Here is a 17388-nt window from a genome sequence, read left to right on the forward strand (position 1 = left end):
TGTGTTTGTTAGGATTTTTGTATTTTTTACCTAGCTTTACCTATAGTTCTTCATTGCCCTGTAGGACAATGATTTTTTAATTTAATTTATACTATAAAATAAAAAAAAGGTAAAAAATAAATTCCGGCATTCCGGCCTGAAATATTAGAATTCCGGCCGGAACGGAATTCCGGTACATCCCTAGTTGACATTATTAATGGACAGCCCAATTTGCATATTTTTAAAATATAAAATGCAATTAGCATAACTTAAAAATAAAAAAAAATTTATTTGATATCCATAACTTCTCTAAACATGTCCGAAGTCAACCCAATTGAATTTGAATACTAGTATTTAAAAATTTTTTTTAAACATTTAAACATTGAAAATCTAGAAATATGAAGAAAGTAAAAATTTTATAAGATACTTTAACCCTAAAGTTTTATGTTAACAAAACACGTGCTGAGACGCACAAAATTTGAAAAAGCCCAGTCTAATAAACACGTGCTTTTCTATTCTTAAACATCGGGTTTTTCTATTCTTAATTGAGTCGTGACGAAATATCAGAATAACGTTGTTATCATTTGCAAAGTTTGTTTTCAAGTGCGAAGGGACGTGTCTAAATTACTATTTTTTGCTTTTGTCATTTCAACTCTAACTAAAATATCTGTAAAATGACAAGCCGTTTTTTGCTAAAGTCTTGGTTTTGTAAAAACAATGCTACTAAAAGGCTGGTAAGTTAATTGTCAATTTATCAAATATATTTGTAAATGAAAAATAAATATTTTGAACAGTATGAAACTATATAAAAAGTTGTAAGGTAGATATGTGGAATAAAATTATTGAACTAACCAAATACTAGGTTGTTATATATCATTGATAAAGGCTTGATTACAGTATTTTAAAGGTTAAAAAGTTATCAAAGTAACTTTAATAACTTTTAATAACTTTGAAAGTTAATCAATTATGAAATAAAAGTTTTTAGTGATGAATTTTGAATATATTGATTTGTTGAAAAAAAACTGCTGTCAAAATATGGTTTTTCTTATTTTAAATTGTTATAACTTTGTGAATTCTTAACTTATTGCTCATAACTTGGTATCAAAAGGAACATGGGACTACAAATTCAATTGGCTGTTAACCGCCGGGCATATACAGGGGATAAAAGGGGGTCCCGAACATCACATTTACTATTGTTTGCATATTACTTGTATACAAAAGTGTTTTTTTGTAAGAAATAGCTAATTTTTATATACAATGTTGTTATTATTTTATTTCAAATCACTACAAGTATGATAAGTGTATCTTAGGGTTGGATGTGGTAGTGATGTTTTAACAAACCCTAGTTCTTATAAATATTTTATTTTCATTAAATCAGTGAAATTAGTATACAATTTACAATAAATACAATAAAAGCTTTTTTTTACCAAGATTTTTCACATACATTTGAAGCCAAAAATATCAGATCAATATTTATAGCACGGCTCAACGAAAAACATTTGACGTTTGACGAAAAACATGTAATTTTCATAAACTTTACTCTCTTATATCTTTTTTTATAGTTAAGCAAGCAACTTGAGATTTTTTGCATTAGTTAGTGTTACTCAACCTCTTTCCAGCCACATATAGAAAGTACTATGGCTTTTATGGCTTCACTTAAATATTATCCATATACTGAGACCACTTTTGAGAAAAAAACTTAAAGCAGGAACGTTTTTTTATAACCAAGCTTTTGGAGGTAAGGTTTCCTTAGTACTAAAAAATATCCAATTTTTATAAAATTCCGTATATATTAAAAAAAAGATGAGGAATCTAATGGAATGTGGAGTCTTTTGAACATTCATACAAAAAGTTTTAGTTCTCAGCATTTAAAAACATTTTTAGGTTGATTTATATAGAAAAAAAAAGTGTTTTTTGAAAGACTCCAGGTGTAAATGGCAACTACAGCCTTTTCTCATTTTAAAACAGTTATTTATTTATGTTTTCATGAAAAATTAGTACTAAGAATTTGCATATATAAATTGTGTGCCTTTCATACTTCGCGTATTTTATGACGTTTTTGTTTTGATTTTTGCGTTTGTTTTGATTAAGTTGTGAAAATAAAATTGTAAGTGAAAGTATAATTCCTTAACTTTTCCGATGCCATAACACTGCAAATTTTCCATACTTAAGCCCTATACCTTACGTCAAAAAATCATCAATTTTTCCACTACAAAAAAATCAATAACTTTGGATCTGCTTAACTTCAAATACCGAATGACCTCTCATTTTTTAAGTCAAGTCAAGCTCTATACAATGATATAAATTATATATGCTTATTTGAATTATAAAAAATCGTCTTGAATGGCTAACAAAACTGTTTGTACTGTAACAAAAGAACAAAGAAGTCACTCTATAAAACATTATATATATTGTGCCTACTATAGCCAAACTTTAACAGTCTAATCCTTATTTTTGCAAAATTTGAGGTGATCAGTAATATTTTTCGGGTTTTATTGCAGTACTGTACAGTCAAAGAATAAAATCCTTGACAAAACATCTTTGAACTGTGCATGCACTAATAATAACACTAGTAGGGGTGTAATTGAACTTTTTTAATTTAATATTTAATTACACATGATTTTAATGTATATTGAGCATATAAGATATTTTCCTATTTGTTAATATTTTTGCAATCACCCACTCGACATGAGTTTGTTTTGTGTGTTTCCAGTACACAGAGGCGATTCTGCGAATAAAATGAGGGAGGGGGTGAATCCTTAAAAAGTACTGACTAGTTCCTTAAAATATATAAAGAAAAGGTCCGCAAAACTAAAATTCACTAGACTGAATTGTGTTAAATATCGGACTAGCAGACTAAATATGTCAAAAAAATGACTATCTCTTAAAAATCACCTTCTTTTGGGGAAGGTGTGTGTGTGTGTGTGTGTGTGTGTGTGTGTGTGTGTGTGTGTGTGTGTGTGTGTGTGTGTGTGTGTGTGTGTGTGTGTGTGTGTGTGTGTGTGTGTGTAACTTCCCCCCTCCCCATAAAGTTGCCTCTACCAGAACACATATTTTGCATTTATAAATTTCCATTGAGATTTTTCACATAGTTTCTTTGCTGTGTAAAAAAGCTTTAAGGAAAAATAATTGAATTGCCGGTAACTATCTTATAGTTATCCGCAATTTGGTCTGATTTTGTAATTATATTTGTGGTAGTCATTTTAACCATGTATTCCTACTTTATTAAAAGATTTGACCTATTTTTCTTATTACCCATTAAATTTCCCATTGGATCCATTTTTCTTATTACCCATAAAATTACTGATAAAAAAATGGCAAGGTGCTAATGGAGAACCCATAGCAATGCCATCAAAAAACCATGCATTTTTGTTCTTAGATTACACAACAAGAAACATTCCTCAATATCTTCTACCATGGAAATTAAAGAAAATAATCTTTTTGGACATACTAGGTTATACCATCATATAACGCTTTACTTTATTTTTAATAAAATGTTATATTGAATTTTCTTATAAAATGCTTAATTGAACTTTTAAAATTAACAAAACTATTTTTGGACTTTGTTACAATATTAAAGTCCTCGCACGTAATTTGTACCCATCTTGGAAAATCGAAAAAAAACACACTATTTTAACTTAAATATAGATAATTGTGATGTTCTTTTATCATTATCTGAAAAGTGGAAAAAAGATGTGTTACATGTTTGAACTTGCTGTGGTAGATTTTTCATACATTAAAAATAGTTAGATAAGGTTGAAATTCTAGTAAATTATTTTTGTTTTATTTTTTTTGGTAAAATAGAAATCATTCTGAAAAAATTTGCTAGAGGAAATTTTTTTATATAAAAAAAAAATAATAATACTTTTGATTATTAAATGTTTTTTTTTTTTACTATTTTCAGATTACTTCATGTCCTAACACTAAAGACAAGGTAATGTTTAATGTTGGTAGTTGATTTATTATTATTAATAAAATTACTACTAGTAATATTATTATTTTTATTATTATTATTATTATTATTATTATTATTATTATTATATTGTATATAAATAAAAAAAAATTATTTTTGAATTAAAAGTTAAAGTAACTTGAAAAGTTGTTTAGAAATTAAAAAAAGTATAAGGTAATTCACTTTTAAAAATTTCTGTGTCAAATGACACAAAATTTTTTAAAAATGTCACCCTATATCTCAGATTTTGCTAATTTTTAAAAGTTATTAACAAACAAAAAATATTACTTGTTACGAAGAAAAAACTCAAGTTACTTTACTAGCGTATTTTTCTGGTGACAAACAAAGATTTAAGTTTCCAAGTATCATTTGTTAAAACATATATGCCATTGCGCTTTCAAAATAACTTTTTTAATCAAAATTCTTTTTTTTATTATAAGGAAATTTCTGTTTTTACTTTCTTGATATCGCACAATCGTTTAATTATATAAAGCTGAAGTAACTATTATAAAAGAATATTTTTCTATACTATTATTTTTTGCAAAATAAAACTTATAAATAAAGAGATTGCAAGAGCTATATTGCTTTAAGCGTAAATTTAAGCAAAAAAAATTATAATAGAGTTGTATCCATAAAAATTTTTTTTTTTTAATTACAAAAAAATAATCTCTTTATAAGATGTCGTTTAAAAATGGTAATGTTTTTTCATTTTTTTGATAAAATCCATCATTATAACAAAACAAACAAACAAAATCTAAAATAGCAAAGTGGTGCTAATATGAAATAAAATTAAACATGTACTATTTTTTAGCTAGTATTTTTTTCTTTTGTTTTTTAGTTTATTTTTTAAATTGGGTAATTGTTTTTGTTATAAGAAATGGTTTAAGGATTTAAATTGATTTAAAAGATTCATCAATCATAAAAAGATTTAAAAAGTAAAACAATTCCTGGAACTAGGAGTTATCATCAATTTATCATCAAGTTATCATCAATTTAACCCATAATCTACAGATACTATTAGCTTTAAACAAACAAGTGAAGATGTTATTATACTAGTCATTTTTTCTTTTTATGGTATCTAAAATTTTCAAACTAATCAGCAAACTAACATTTATGCATTAAAATTTGGTGAGTTTATCCTGTGTAAATACTGTGTTGGCAAATTTCATTGGATTGGTAGGATAAACAAAATTTATTTGTATTGAAATCTTTTCATGATAGCAGATTGTTAAAGTTTGTCATCTGTTAAGGATGTTATGGCAATGAAAGTTTGTCATCTGTTAAAGATGTTATGGCAATGTTTATGAACCTGCGCGGCCCTTTTAACAAACTTTTCTTGCCATCTAGAACAAATAAGTGTTTTAATTACCAACACAATTTGTATCATTGATGTTACTTTTTGAATTGAATCATAACAACAACTGACACTTCTTTATTTTGTAATTTATTTTTAAATTTTTTTTAAAGAAAATAAGTGGGGCATGGCCCCTGGTGCCCCAGCTCCATGGACCCTCTGGTAAGACTACCAGAGGGGAGTTGCCCTCTAGTAGTCTAATCAGACTACAAGAGTACTTACTATTTTTTAGGGCAGACGCCCTAGAATCAATTTTAACGCATGTAAATCATGACTACACAAACTCTGAAATTTTCAGAGCTCCGGTTTGTCTGGAAGGTTATGAAAAATCTAATGCAAGATTCTGTTACAAAAAAGTGGGGCAGATAACCTAGCTCCTCCCGTCCCAATATCTTCGGCCCTGGAAACAATTTTAATATGCACGTTTATCAGTACTTTAGAAATCCCAAAAGTTTCAGAACTCCAGCTTGTCTAGAGAAATATCAATCTCAATTTTTCGCTACAAAAAAGTGGGGTCTGTGCCTCGTTTTCTATATATAGAAACCCATATACTTTCAGATTGAAATCCTTATGTTTTCTAAAAGTTTAATGAATATAGAAAGATATGTAAAAAAAATTTTAAAATACCATTAAGGCCACATATGTTTCTTGGGCGTTAAAAACAGGTATATAAAAAATTGCCTAAATTTATTTAAATTTATAAATACAGGTACTTAATAACAATTTTTTATATATCTGATCATTTTATTGGATTTGTCACCCTTAAAAATACATTGGTACAAATTTTCAACTAAAAAGATCAAATATTTTTAAAGTTATTTAACTTGAAACTTTTAAATAAATGTAGCAGTTCTTAGGGGACAAGAGGAGTCTAAATATCTGCTAAAAGTAAAATGGTCATATTTTAGGATCATCTTGGAGCCAGAGGCTAAAAGTTTCAAGGAATTCTTATAATTTTATTAGGTGCCCTTAACTGTATTAAAATCAGCAAAATCTGAGATGTGTGATGACATGATCTAAACTAGAGTTGTTAACCGGAAGATTTTGTACAATTCTGGAAAAATAAAATTCTTTTGGAAGGATATTGAGAATCAGGAATGTTGCTTTTTTTGTACTGAATTTTGCGAAACAAAAAATCCCGGCGACGTTTATTTCGCAAATGTTACTTACGAAATGTAGCCTTACGCAAGTTAAATTATGAAATAAAAATTATTATGCTACATACGAAAGTAGAGCTTACGGAAGTCACACTTGCGAAATAAGCCTTTTTGCTAAATGACAGTTTGAAGTCTATAAAGAAAGTTTGTTGGCCAAATGATATAATTGTTAAAAAAGATCATTTTTATATACCAAAATATTTATAATAAAATTTTATTTTCGGTATTGTAACAGTAACTTTTTAAGGTTTAATTTTTTGAAATAATTATAAAAAACCAAATTTCAACGTTAACAACATTAACATACAAATTAATAAATATAAATGCGTAATCAGGAAACAGTATCTATTTCACAGAAAAATATAGTCACAGATTATATATTCCAGGTATATTAAAGTTTTTAATACTTGGTTTGACCACCTTTAGCAGCTTTCAATGCTTTCACTCTCTTGGGCATGCCCATGATTAAATCACGGCATAATTTGTTAATTGCCTCGTTGTGGAAGCGATTTTATAGTGATAGGAACTTTATGTATTTCATCCTTCAAAATATCCCAAAAATTCTCAATTGGGTTCATATCTGGTGTATTCCCAGGCCATTTGAGCACAGAAAAATTCATTCAAAAACACAACTGAATAAAATCTTATAATAGGTCTAATAAAAGCTAAATTAATAATTACCTTGGACCAATCTTCTTCCGTCCAACTTTTATGCTCAACAACCCAATCATGCCTGGCATGCTTCATTTTGTCCGTGAGTCTTGGCTTTTTCCTTGGTCTGTATGCCTTCATTCCCTTCTCTAACAAGCCATTATTCACTATTTTACAGCTTACATTAATGTCCTGACTTGGTAATTCCATAGATATCTTTTTGCAAGAACTTCTTCTATCATTGAGGGCCATCACTTTGATTTTTCTCTCAACTTTAGGGGTAGTTATTCTTTTACGAACACATTTTCCAACTCTTACAGCTTCCAGAGTCCATTTATATAAATATATATATATATAAACTATATGTTTATTAATGGAGATACATGTATTGTTTAGAATTATTAAAATGGTTTTATTAATTAAAAAGTTTGTCTTGTTTATTAAAATACTTACATTTTTTGTGCTAAAAAGAAATTTTGGATATATATATATATATATATATATATATATATATATATATATATATATATATATATATATATATAATATATATATATATATATATATATATATATATATATATATATATATATATATATATATATATATATATATATATATATATATATATATATATATATATATATATATATATATATATATATATATATATATATATATATATATATATATATATATATATATATATATATATATATATATATATATATATATATATATATATATATATATATATATATATATATATATATATATATATATATATATATATACCAGGTATATATTTATAATTACCAGGTATATATTTATAATTATTAAAGAATTATTTACAAACATAGTTATAAAATTAATAACATTTGTTGTTTTTTCAACAGTTTTATGAATGCTTTTGAGTCTTTTCTGTGCATGCACATTCCGAAATGCTCATTCTGTAAGGAACTTTTTTGCAAGTATTTTTTTTGCAAATACTTTTGAAATGATTTTTTTTTGCAAGTTTCTTTTCGTAAGTTTTAATTACGGAAGATAAAAATGTGAAATTTTCGTAAGTTTTGTTCATCGGCAAACAATGCTAGTCTAAACCCTATATTTGAAAAAAGTGAATTCATGTTTTTACATTTATTAATTTGATGTGATTCAAAAATTCAATCATTATTTTTTATCAATTATTAACTGGGTAGTAAAAGAAAATCCATCAATAGCTTCACCTTGCTTTACTTTAAATTTTTGCAAAGTATTATTACTTCCACAAAATACTATATCTATAGTATTTTGTTGTTTATCTCTACAGTTTAATTGTAGTAAGAGATATAGTAGTGCATGTAGTACTAGTAACAACAAAATCTACAACTGTTGTATTTTGACTTTATCTGAGTAAGAGATGGTTTTTCAGATTTCAGTTCATTTACTTTTTACATTTCAATTTCTAATATTTTAAAATCAATTTATTTAGCCATTTGAAAAAGTGTTGATTGCAAATCGTGGAGAAATTGCTTGTCGAGTAAGTAAGGTTACAATATTAAGAATGATTTCAAAATTCTTCAAATATTCTTTCACTTATCAGAAATCATTCTGCTGCTTTTTTTTGTTTGTTTAGGAAATATTTAACTTTAAATATATAAATTAAATATAAAAAATATTATATAAATTAAATATAAAAAATAACTATATAATTTTTATCTTAACTATATAATTTTTATATTGTTATCAATTAATGAGTCTTTTTTATTCAAGTTTTACACAATTTTATATTTTTAAAGATAATGAATACATGTAAAAGACTTGGTATAAAAACAGTAGCTGTTTACAGTGAAGCAGATGCACAAGCTGTAAGTATTTAAATATATTATCTCTAAAAAAGATTTGATTTTTTTTTATGGTTGGAATTTTATCTTATTAAAAAATGTTTTTTTTACTTCAGTAAATTATAGAAGTTAATTGTCAAAAGTATATTTACAGCCTTTAAAATAAATAAATAAGCAGTTTGTTTCAAAATATTTTAAGTCAATTTGTTGTTTGTAAATATTATGTCAATTTGGCTAAATTTATTATGTAGCCACCTCTAGAGTTGTCTACTCTTATTTTACACATGCAATCAAGGTCTACAACATAGATAATTGCAACTAAAGCAGCAGAAGAAGTTATGAAATAATTGGTTATTAAAATATATTCTCCGTAAAAATAAAGAAATATACTAAAAAGTTTACAAATTTTATTTAAAGAATTTTAATATAAAATGTTTTAAAAACAGTAATAAGTTGTTGTAGGATATCAATAAACAAAATAAATGGATTTTAAGTCAATAGTTAATTATATTATATTAAATTATATAATTATATTATATATTGGTCGTTCATATTTATATATTTAAAAAGTTGTATTTTAGGAAAAGTATAGAATTAAATGTGTTCAAATCAAAAGCTTTTTTTGTCTTAATTGATCCAGCAAAATTCTGTGGATCTTGATGTTGGTTTGATCATCAGAGGTGCATTAAAAAAAATGTCCAATGAAGCAGTTTTTTTTTTGAATAAACCAATTTTCAAAATTCCTTTTTAACTAGGTTTAATTTATTGACTTTACTATTGATTGTATTACAGTATCATTTGATTTATTTGTTATTGACATTATTGTCTTTTGCAGGTCCTGTTGTAAATTTAATTCCACAAATCTGATTCTTCAGCTGGGCCCGAAATATTCATGTTTAGTTCTCCACTAAGCATTTGTTGGTTGGTCCTTTCCAATATTTAATAAGCATAAGTAATTACAGCCTTTTTTTAATGAGTATTTAAAGTTTTTGTTTGATTGTGGAACATTACTCTTCTGGAGATAAATTAGTTATGTCATTAAGGTCTTATTTCTTATGTCATTCTTTTTTAATTAAATTTCATATCCTTCTACTTATCAAACATGAACTTATTTAGACCTTTTTTTGCTGTTATTAGGGTTTCTGAACACTGTTTAACGGTAACAGTAAAACAGCTGTTTTTTATGAAAAAACATAAGCAGCAAACAGCTGTTTTTCAGCATTTTTTACTTTTTTTACAGCAAACAGCATTTTTTACTGTTTTTTTAATTAAGATTAAAGCAACAAAAATTAAAAACTGGAACTTTTTTTATGCATTTGCATAACAATTAAATTCTATTTCAATATTATAATGAGTTTTAACTGCATAAAGTTTCATTCAAACCTGAAAATGTTAGAAGTTTTTTATTCTAACACTTTCAGATAAAAGTTTAAATATTTATATATTAAAAATTAACAATTGCTAAGAGATAAGTTTCTTTATGAACAATATAGCAACATGTTTATTAAAGCAATTTGAATGGTAATTTAATTTGATTTATTTTTCAATAGCAATTTAATAAGTAGTTTAAAATATAGGATAAGTAACTTTAATTAATTACTTTAGTTCAGTAGTTATCATTTTTTATAAAAAAACTAAGCACACATGCAAGTACTAAAAAGTTTCCTTTTTTAATAGTTTTTTTTTACTAATCTAGTACTAAAAGTTTCTTAAAGGTTTCTTAAGAGTTTCTTTAGAGTTATAAATAGGGCTTCTAGCACCAGTTTCTTATTTACATTGACTTAAAAATAAATGCATAGTTACTAGTTATGAATTAGTTTTTAACAACGGGTAAAATGGTGGCTACTTAATATCCTTACTTTCTATTCATATTATTAGCAATGTCAGTCTGGATATACGCAATAAAACAGAAAAATCCAATTACAAAAGAAAGACAGAAAGAAGGACAGCGTCAGCGCTATTACAAAATAATAAAATGATCAGGAAGTTCTACAACTACCTTAAAAAACCACTTAAAAAGTCACAGACTTAGTTTAGATAAGGCAACAGAATCAATCATACAGATGAGAGAGCAAGCGAGAAGAGATAAAAAACTGTTGGCGATTTCTTTGCGCAAAAAAAGCTTCAGAGTATTGTTTCTGATTTGGCTACAGATGACATTTCAGTTCGAGCTATAACCAGAAATAAATACATTCATCAATCAATAGCTTGAGATGGATTTAAACTCCCCGCTAACAAAAGTGATACAATGAAACTTTTGCACAAAAATTTTGATGAAAAGCAAAAAAAAAAACCATAAAATTTAAAGTAGCCGATAAAGTGAAGTTTAGCATGAGTGACGGTGAGGTTACTACTTTAAGAGGACAAAGATATTTTGGAGTTAATATTCATGATAAAACTGAAAATATCATGTATAAAACAGGATTAATTCAAATTTTGGGCTCATGCAGTGTGCTTGATATGGTTGAAATAATGAAACAACATCTAAATGTGTTTGGAATATCAATGTAAAAAGATTTGGTTGCATCTACTCAGGATGGAGCATATGTAAACAAGAAGTATATTTGAAATTTAGATGTTATTGGTCAATTTTTTCTTAATCATGGTAAATATCTTGGAGTGTGTGACACTTTATACGAAAAAACATGATATTGAAGATTTAAGCAACCCATGTGATGATGATAACAATGAAAATGATTCTTTTGACAAAAGCACCAATTTTGAGTTTATAAATGATGGTTGTGAAGATTATATTGACTACAATAATTTACTAAAGAACTCATGCAAACTGATGAAATACATCAAACTGTCAAGTGTTCGAAATCAAGTTTTTCAATCAAAAGTCAAGGCTCTACTTGGAAAAGAAATAGAACTTCATGTTGATGTAAAAACTTGTTGGAACACAATACCAATAATGCTTCAGCCATTGATAAAGACAGAGCCTGCAGTTCGAGAAGCTTTATTAGAATTTAAGGCAGATATATGTTTAGCCAATAATGTAGACTTCGATGCCTTAAAAGGTTTACTAGAGGCAATGAAACCCATTAAACTTGTTATAGAGAAACTTAGTAAAGAAGATGCAACTCTGTTGAGCGCTGACACGATTTTATAATTTATGTTTGAGAAGCTTTCTATAGTTAACAGTGAAATTAGCAAAATATTAATGGATAATTTCAGGAGTCGATGAATACCTGAATACAGATGTCATGAGTTTATTACTCTGTCAAAAGAACTCTACAATAATAAATCTCTAATTTGTTTAATTATTTTAATTGTAGTGGTATATTATATTGCTCTTAAACTTTTTTAATTTTATTTAATCAAAATTACTTTATTGTGATTTAAATTTTTTTTAAATTTAGAAACATGTACAAATGGCAGATGAAGCAGTATGCATCGGTCCTCCACCATCAAAGCAAAGTTATCTTGTTATTGATAAAATTGTAGAAGCATGTAAACTAACTGGGGCACAAGCTGTAAGTTTATAAATGCTATTGCAGGGCTTGTGATGAAAAAATCGTCAAGCGTGTTATATCGCGCTCGTAAAATTAGAATATGTTTTCATCGGGCGTGATTATGAGCGCTCGAGATAACGTCCGCATGCGCGATCATGAAAATTGCTTAAGGCGATACTCATAAAAAGCTTTTTCTTTTTTATATCTTTCTTTATTTGTTACATAATTCTTTCGTCAAAAAATGTTTGAATTAGTATCACAGTTATGAAACTACTTCAACGAAAGAGATTTTTATACTTCCAAACTTCTTGTATATTGTCAGATCGCGATTTTATTATTAACTATTTATGTTATAAAAAAATAATATCAAACAAAAACGTAACTTCTTATTGATTTAGTATTGAAGTATAATTTAGTGACTTAGTTTTGCTTCGTTTTTTTAATATATGTATTTTAAAATGATACTCTGTAAACTTAATTAACGGTTAATGATTTTTATATTTCTTGATATTTTTTATTCAAATTAATTATTTAATTTTTTTCTAAAATTTCTTTTTTAATTTACGTTTTTTTATCTTAAAAATATAACACAAGAATAATTTGAAATAATAATAAATAAGAATAATAACTTTTCATTTAATAAATATTGACATCATTACTTAGTTTTCTTTTCGAATGTCCTTAATTGCGAACATTCTAAACAACAGAATCGTTTTAAATTTGAGTTAAAATAAATAATAGTTAATAAAAAATCTATACTATGAACAAAAACTAATTTTAAAAATTACTCTATTATTAATATTTATTTTTATTATAAACGATGTGTGGAATATTACAAACAATAAATCAAATAAATTTTACTTAATATTTTCACAAGATTAAAAATACTCCGCAGTTTTAATTTTCTTATAATGGTTTTCTAATTTTCTATTCTTATTTTATTTGCGCATTTTTGTATTCACATTGTGTTTCCACGTGCACATTCCATTATTGAAATTAGTGACGATAACGACTTTAAACTGCTCATTCTTTATGTTAGTGCAAAAGAGAACGACGTTGTGCTTTTTGTATTTTATATTAGTTGCTTGATAACAGAATATCTTTAATAAAAATCTTTTTTAAATATTTTATGAAAATACAAAAATAATCTTGAACTATTGGACGAGCGTTATTTTATACGCTCGTTATAAGCTGAACGAGCATTGTTTATCGCGCCTAGAACGTTTGAAAATACCGTTTACGGGCGCGTTTTACGAGCGGAGCGCGATCGCGCTTGCTTCATCACAAGCCCTGCTATTGTTTTTGATATTCATGATATCATTTTTGCTTTTTGTTGTTGTTATTTTCCCTAGAATAATTTCTTTCAATTGCCAAAAGAAGTTTCTTTAACACAAGTTAAACACAAGCAGGCAACCAGATGCTTTGTTTATAAAATCTGATGCTCTAATCTAATTATGTGTCAAAATACAAAGTTATGAAACTGAAAAGTATATCAAATCAAAGTATTCCATGGTTTTGCAGTATTTAGTTATTCATATTTCTTAATAAGTGGTTTACACAAGTTGTTACTTAAATATTAAAACATTAAAATAAATTAAAAAAAAAACAATAAACAAATATAAATTAGTTTTTTTTTTTAGTTAATGGTCGTTAAGTTTATAAAAAATAAACTCATAAATATTAAAAGTGTTATATAGTAATATTTGTAATTTTTTTTCAGGTTCATCCTGGTTATGGATTTCTCTCCGAAAAGTATCAATTCTATGAAAAGCTTGTAAGTCAAAGTATTTTTATTTAAATGATCATCAATTCTATGAATGGATTGTATTTTAGAATGTTTTCATTTAATTGAATAAGTTAAAGAAAGGTTTGTATAGTGGCACAGGTTTGCTTTCACCTTAAACCTTATATAAGTTTGTTAAAATAACCTAGTCTTCAAAACAAAGTATTATAGGTGTGTTCAGGAAAAGTGTGCTCCTGCAAAAGACTGTATATACACTGTAAGTACAAAAGTACAAACAGACAACAGTCTGTAATACTTACAGTCAGGTCATGTAAAAAGGGTTATGGTTGGTCTTAGTTTCAAACCATATCATTTTTTTCGAATACTCTGTTTATTTCAATAGCTTTTAGTAAATAGTAAAAAGAATAATAGTATTTCATATTGACTTGTGTTGTAATATTTAACATTAAAGACTTTATAACTTCTGTTACAAAGCTTATTTATTTTTTAAGTAAGAAATCAAAGTTAACTTGAAGTTAAGTAAGAAATCAAAGTTAACTTGAAGTTAAGTAAGAAATCAAAGTTAACTTGAAGTTAAAAATAAAGAGAGCATCTTTTAATAGATTTGATATTAAAATAGATAGATTTTAAATCTATAAAAATATTCTTTAAATTTTTCAATTTTAAATTCTACATTTTAAATACTTGTTATTTAAATAAATAAACCTGATGAAAAAAAAAACAACAGTTTTTTAATTATTGTCAATTGTTCGGTCTGATTTGTTGGTTTTATTTTTCTTTTTACTTTTCTTTCTTTTATTTCTTTAATCAGATGAGCTTGAAAAGGAGCTTGAAAAGAATCTCACTTCTATGAGCCTGAAAAGGATTTCACTTCATGAGCTTGAAAAGGATCTTGATCTTCATGAGTTTGAAAAGGATCTCACTCCATGAGCATAAAATGGATCTAACTTCTACTACATCATGTGGCTCTCAGTGGCTGGTGAACTTTAACTAAAATAAAACTCAAATTTTTTTCAGCTAATCATTATTGCAATAATCTAGATCTTCCTATATTTATGAATGGTAATGTCCTCTATTAGTCATCTACCCTACTTCTAGGATTAACTCTTACTTTTGATCTTTCTTGGAAACCATATATCAAATCCATTGCAAAATTAGCATCTGCTAAGATTGCATCTTTTTATTGTGCTTGCCACTTTCTTACTCTGGATTCTATTCTTTATCTCTATAAATCTCAATTATGTCCTTCTATGGAATACTGTTGACTTTATGGAATCTATGGAGTCTATTTCAATCTAGTTCTATGGAATAGTTACTACAGCGGATTTTCGAATGATGTGCTTTTTATTTCAGACAAGGTGCAAAAACGCATTCTAAACATAGTTAGACCTGCTCTTGCAGCCAACCTTCAACCATTGTCACATCGTTGTAATGTTGCTTCTCTTTCTCTGTGACCGTTCCTGTGTTTCAATTGCTCCAAAAGTTCTTATTTATCTAGTTTTTTCCCTCAAACATCAGTTCTTTAGAATTCGCTCCCTTCATCTTGTTTTCCTGATTCATACAATTTGCAATCTTTCAAGTTGTCTGTTAATTGTTTTCTTGCTTTATAAACTTCATCTTTTCTCTACCAGTAACTTCTAGCTCTAATAGTGGTTACTAGAAGCCTTGTTGGAAGTGAAGATGTTAAAAAGAAAAATAAAGATGCGGTTTTGGTTTTTTGGATTTCCTAAAAGTTTCTGTAAATAAAATTTAAATATATACTTTTGCAATATGTAGATATTTAACTTTTTCAGTCATTACCCATATAAAAAATGTTTCAAAAAAGTCAAGAAAGCCATCAGCTTAAAGCTAAATTAAGACAAATATGGTTGGTTTGCCTTCATTTTGTTCAAACTGTTGTGCAATTGAATAACTAAACTTCAAAATAGTTTCCTTCTATATTGATCAAACATACAGTTTGTTATTAACAATCAATGTTTTTATAATGCATTCTGTGTTAATGTGTCACTGTATTACAATTGTCATTGTAACACATGGTAAGTAGTTACGTTACAAAGTGGACTGGCTTTTATAAAAATTAATCTCTTAATACCTAAGTGATACAGATGTTCTTTTTAAAAAAATACAAAGTTATTGCCAATTTTCTTATGACAAATATAAACAAAACCAGATCAAGTGATTGCTGATTTTCAACTTTTCTGAACTCAAAAAAAAAAACAAAAAATGACAAAAAACACATTGTATTTATCTAATTATTTAATTGTTTCAAGTTTAAAAAATCAGAAGTTAACTTAATTTAAAGAGAAACTGCCTTATAAAGAAGCTTTATAGGATTATTTTCAAAATAAAATGTAAAAGAAGAAGCTGCTTTGCTTGTTTATTTCACTGTTCAAATGATTATTTATTATTTCTAATTCTTTAAATTTCTTTAGTAGATAAAATTTGTTATTAAATAATTAAACTAATTTTTGGAATTAGTTTTCAGGCGTTCAGAATCTATATGAGGCTCTTATTTGGTTTTTCCTCAAAAAATCTTTTGCTTTATTTTTTAAGAAATGTTTATTTGAATCTAGTAATTTAAATTATTGATTTACGTGATAATTATACAAAAATTAAAGATGAAGTTTTTCCATAATTAGTTATTAAAAAACCCAGGCAGTTTCCAAATAATGTCTGCTTTTATAATCTTTTTATTTATTTTTGTTAAGGAAAATTCTGGAATTGTTTTTATTGGTCCAAACAAGCACGCTCTTCTGGCTATGGGAGATAAGATTGAAAGTAAAAAAATTGGTCTTAAAGCCAAAGTCAATATCATTCCTGGTTATGATGGTGTTGTTGAAGATGTAGAAAAAGCTATAAAGCTTACAAAAGATATAGGTAAAATCATATAATTAAATCATTATTAATATATTTTTAAGTACAATAGTGTTGCAGCGGTATAGTATTTGCTATGTAAACAAAAGGTTTTAAGTCTTAAACTTAATTTTGAGCTCTACATGTTTCTTTGCACTCTTTTTTCTTTGCACCACAATCTTGTTTTAATCCTTCCCAATGCAACAAAAGTTTCTCTAAAAGTCATTGTCAAGTTTTTTCATAATTAAACAAATTTTTCAACTTCTTTGAAAAGCAAGTTTTTTGTTTTAGCTCTTCCTGTTGCATCAAAAGTTTTTTCTTATAACACTAACTCTGAGAGACATTTTTTAGAGTTAAGAAAGGGTTAAAACAGGATTGCTACAACAAGTCAGTTTAAAGTTCAGGCCTCATGATAAAGTT

General features: G+C 26.5%; 1 protein-coding gene across 1 annotated transcript in view; it reads left to right on the forward strand.

Moving 5' to 3' along the window:
- Positions 1–450: 450 nt before the first annotated feature.
- Positions 451–17388, forward strand: part of LOC100202416 (propionyl-CoA carboxylase alpha chain, mitochondrial) — a 92693-nt gene continuing 75755 nt past the window's right edge. The window contains exons 1-7 of the mRNA XM_065788153.1: positions 451–713; positions 3884–3913; positions 8565–8612; positions 8872–8940; positions 12279–12392; positions 14092–14145; positions 16824–16992. Coding sequence (XP_065644225.1) covers positions 654–713; positions 3884–3913; positions 8565–8612; positions 8872–8940; positions 12279–12392; positions 14092–14145; positions 16824–16992 — 544 coding nt within the window. The 5' untranslated portion in view covers positions 451–653. The remainder of the gene's footprint in view (positions 714–3883; positions 3914–8564; positions 8613–8871; positions 8941–12278; positions 12393–14091; positions 14146–16823; positions 16993–17388) is intronic.

This window comes from Hydra vulgaris, chromosome 01 (assembly GCF_038396675.1).
Source record: "Hydra vulgaris chromosome 01, alternate assembly HydraT2T_AEP".
Lineage (NCBI taxonomy): Eukaryota > Metazoa > Cnidaria > Hydrozoa > Anthoathecata > Hydridae > Hydra > Hydra vulgaris.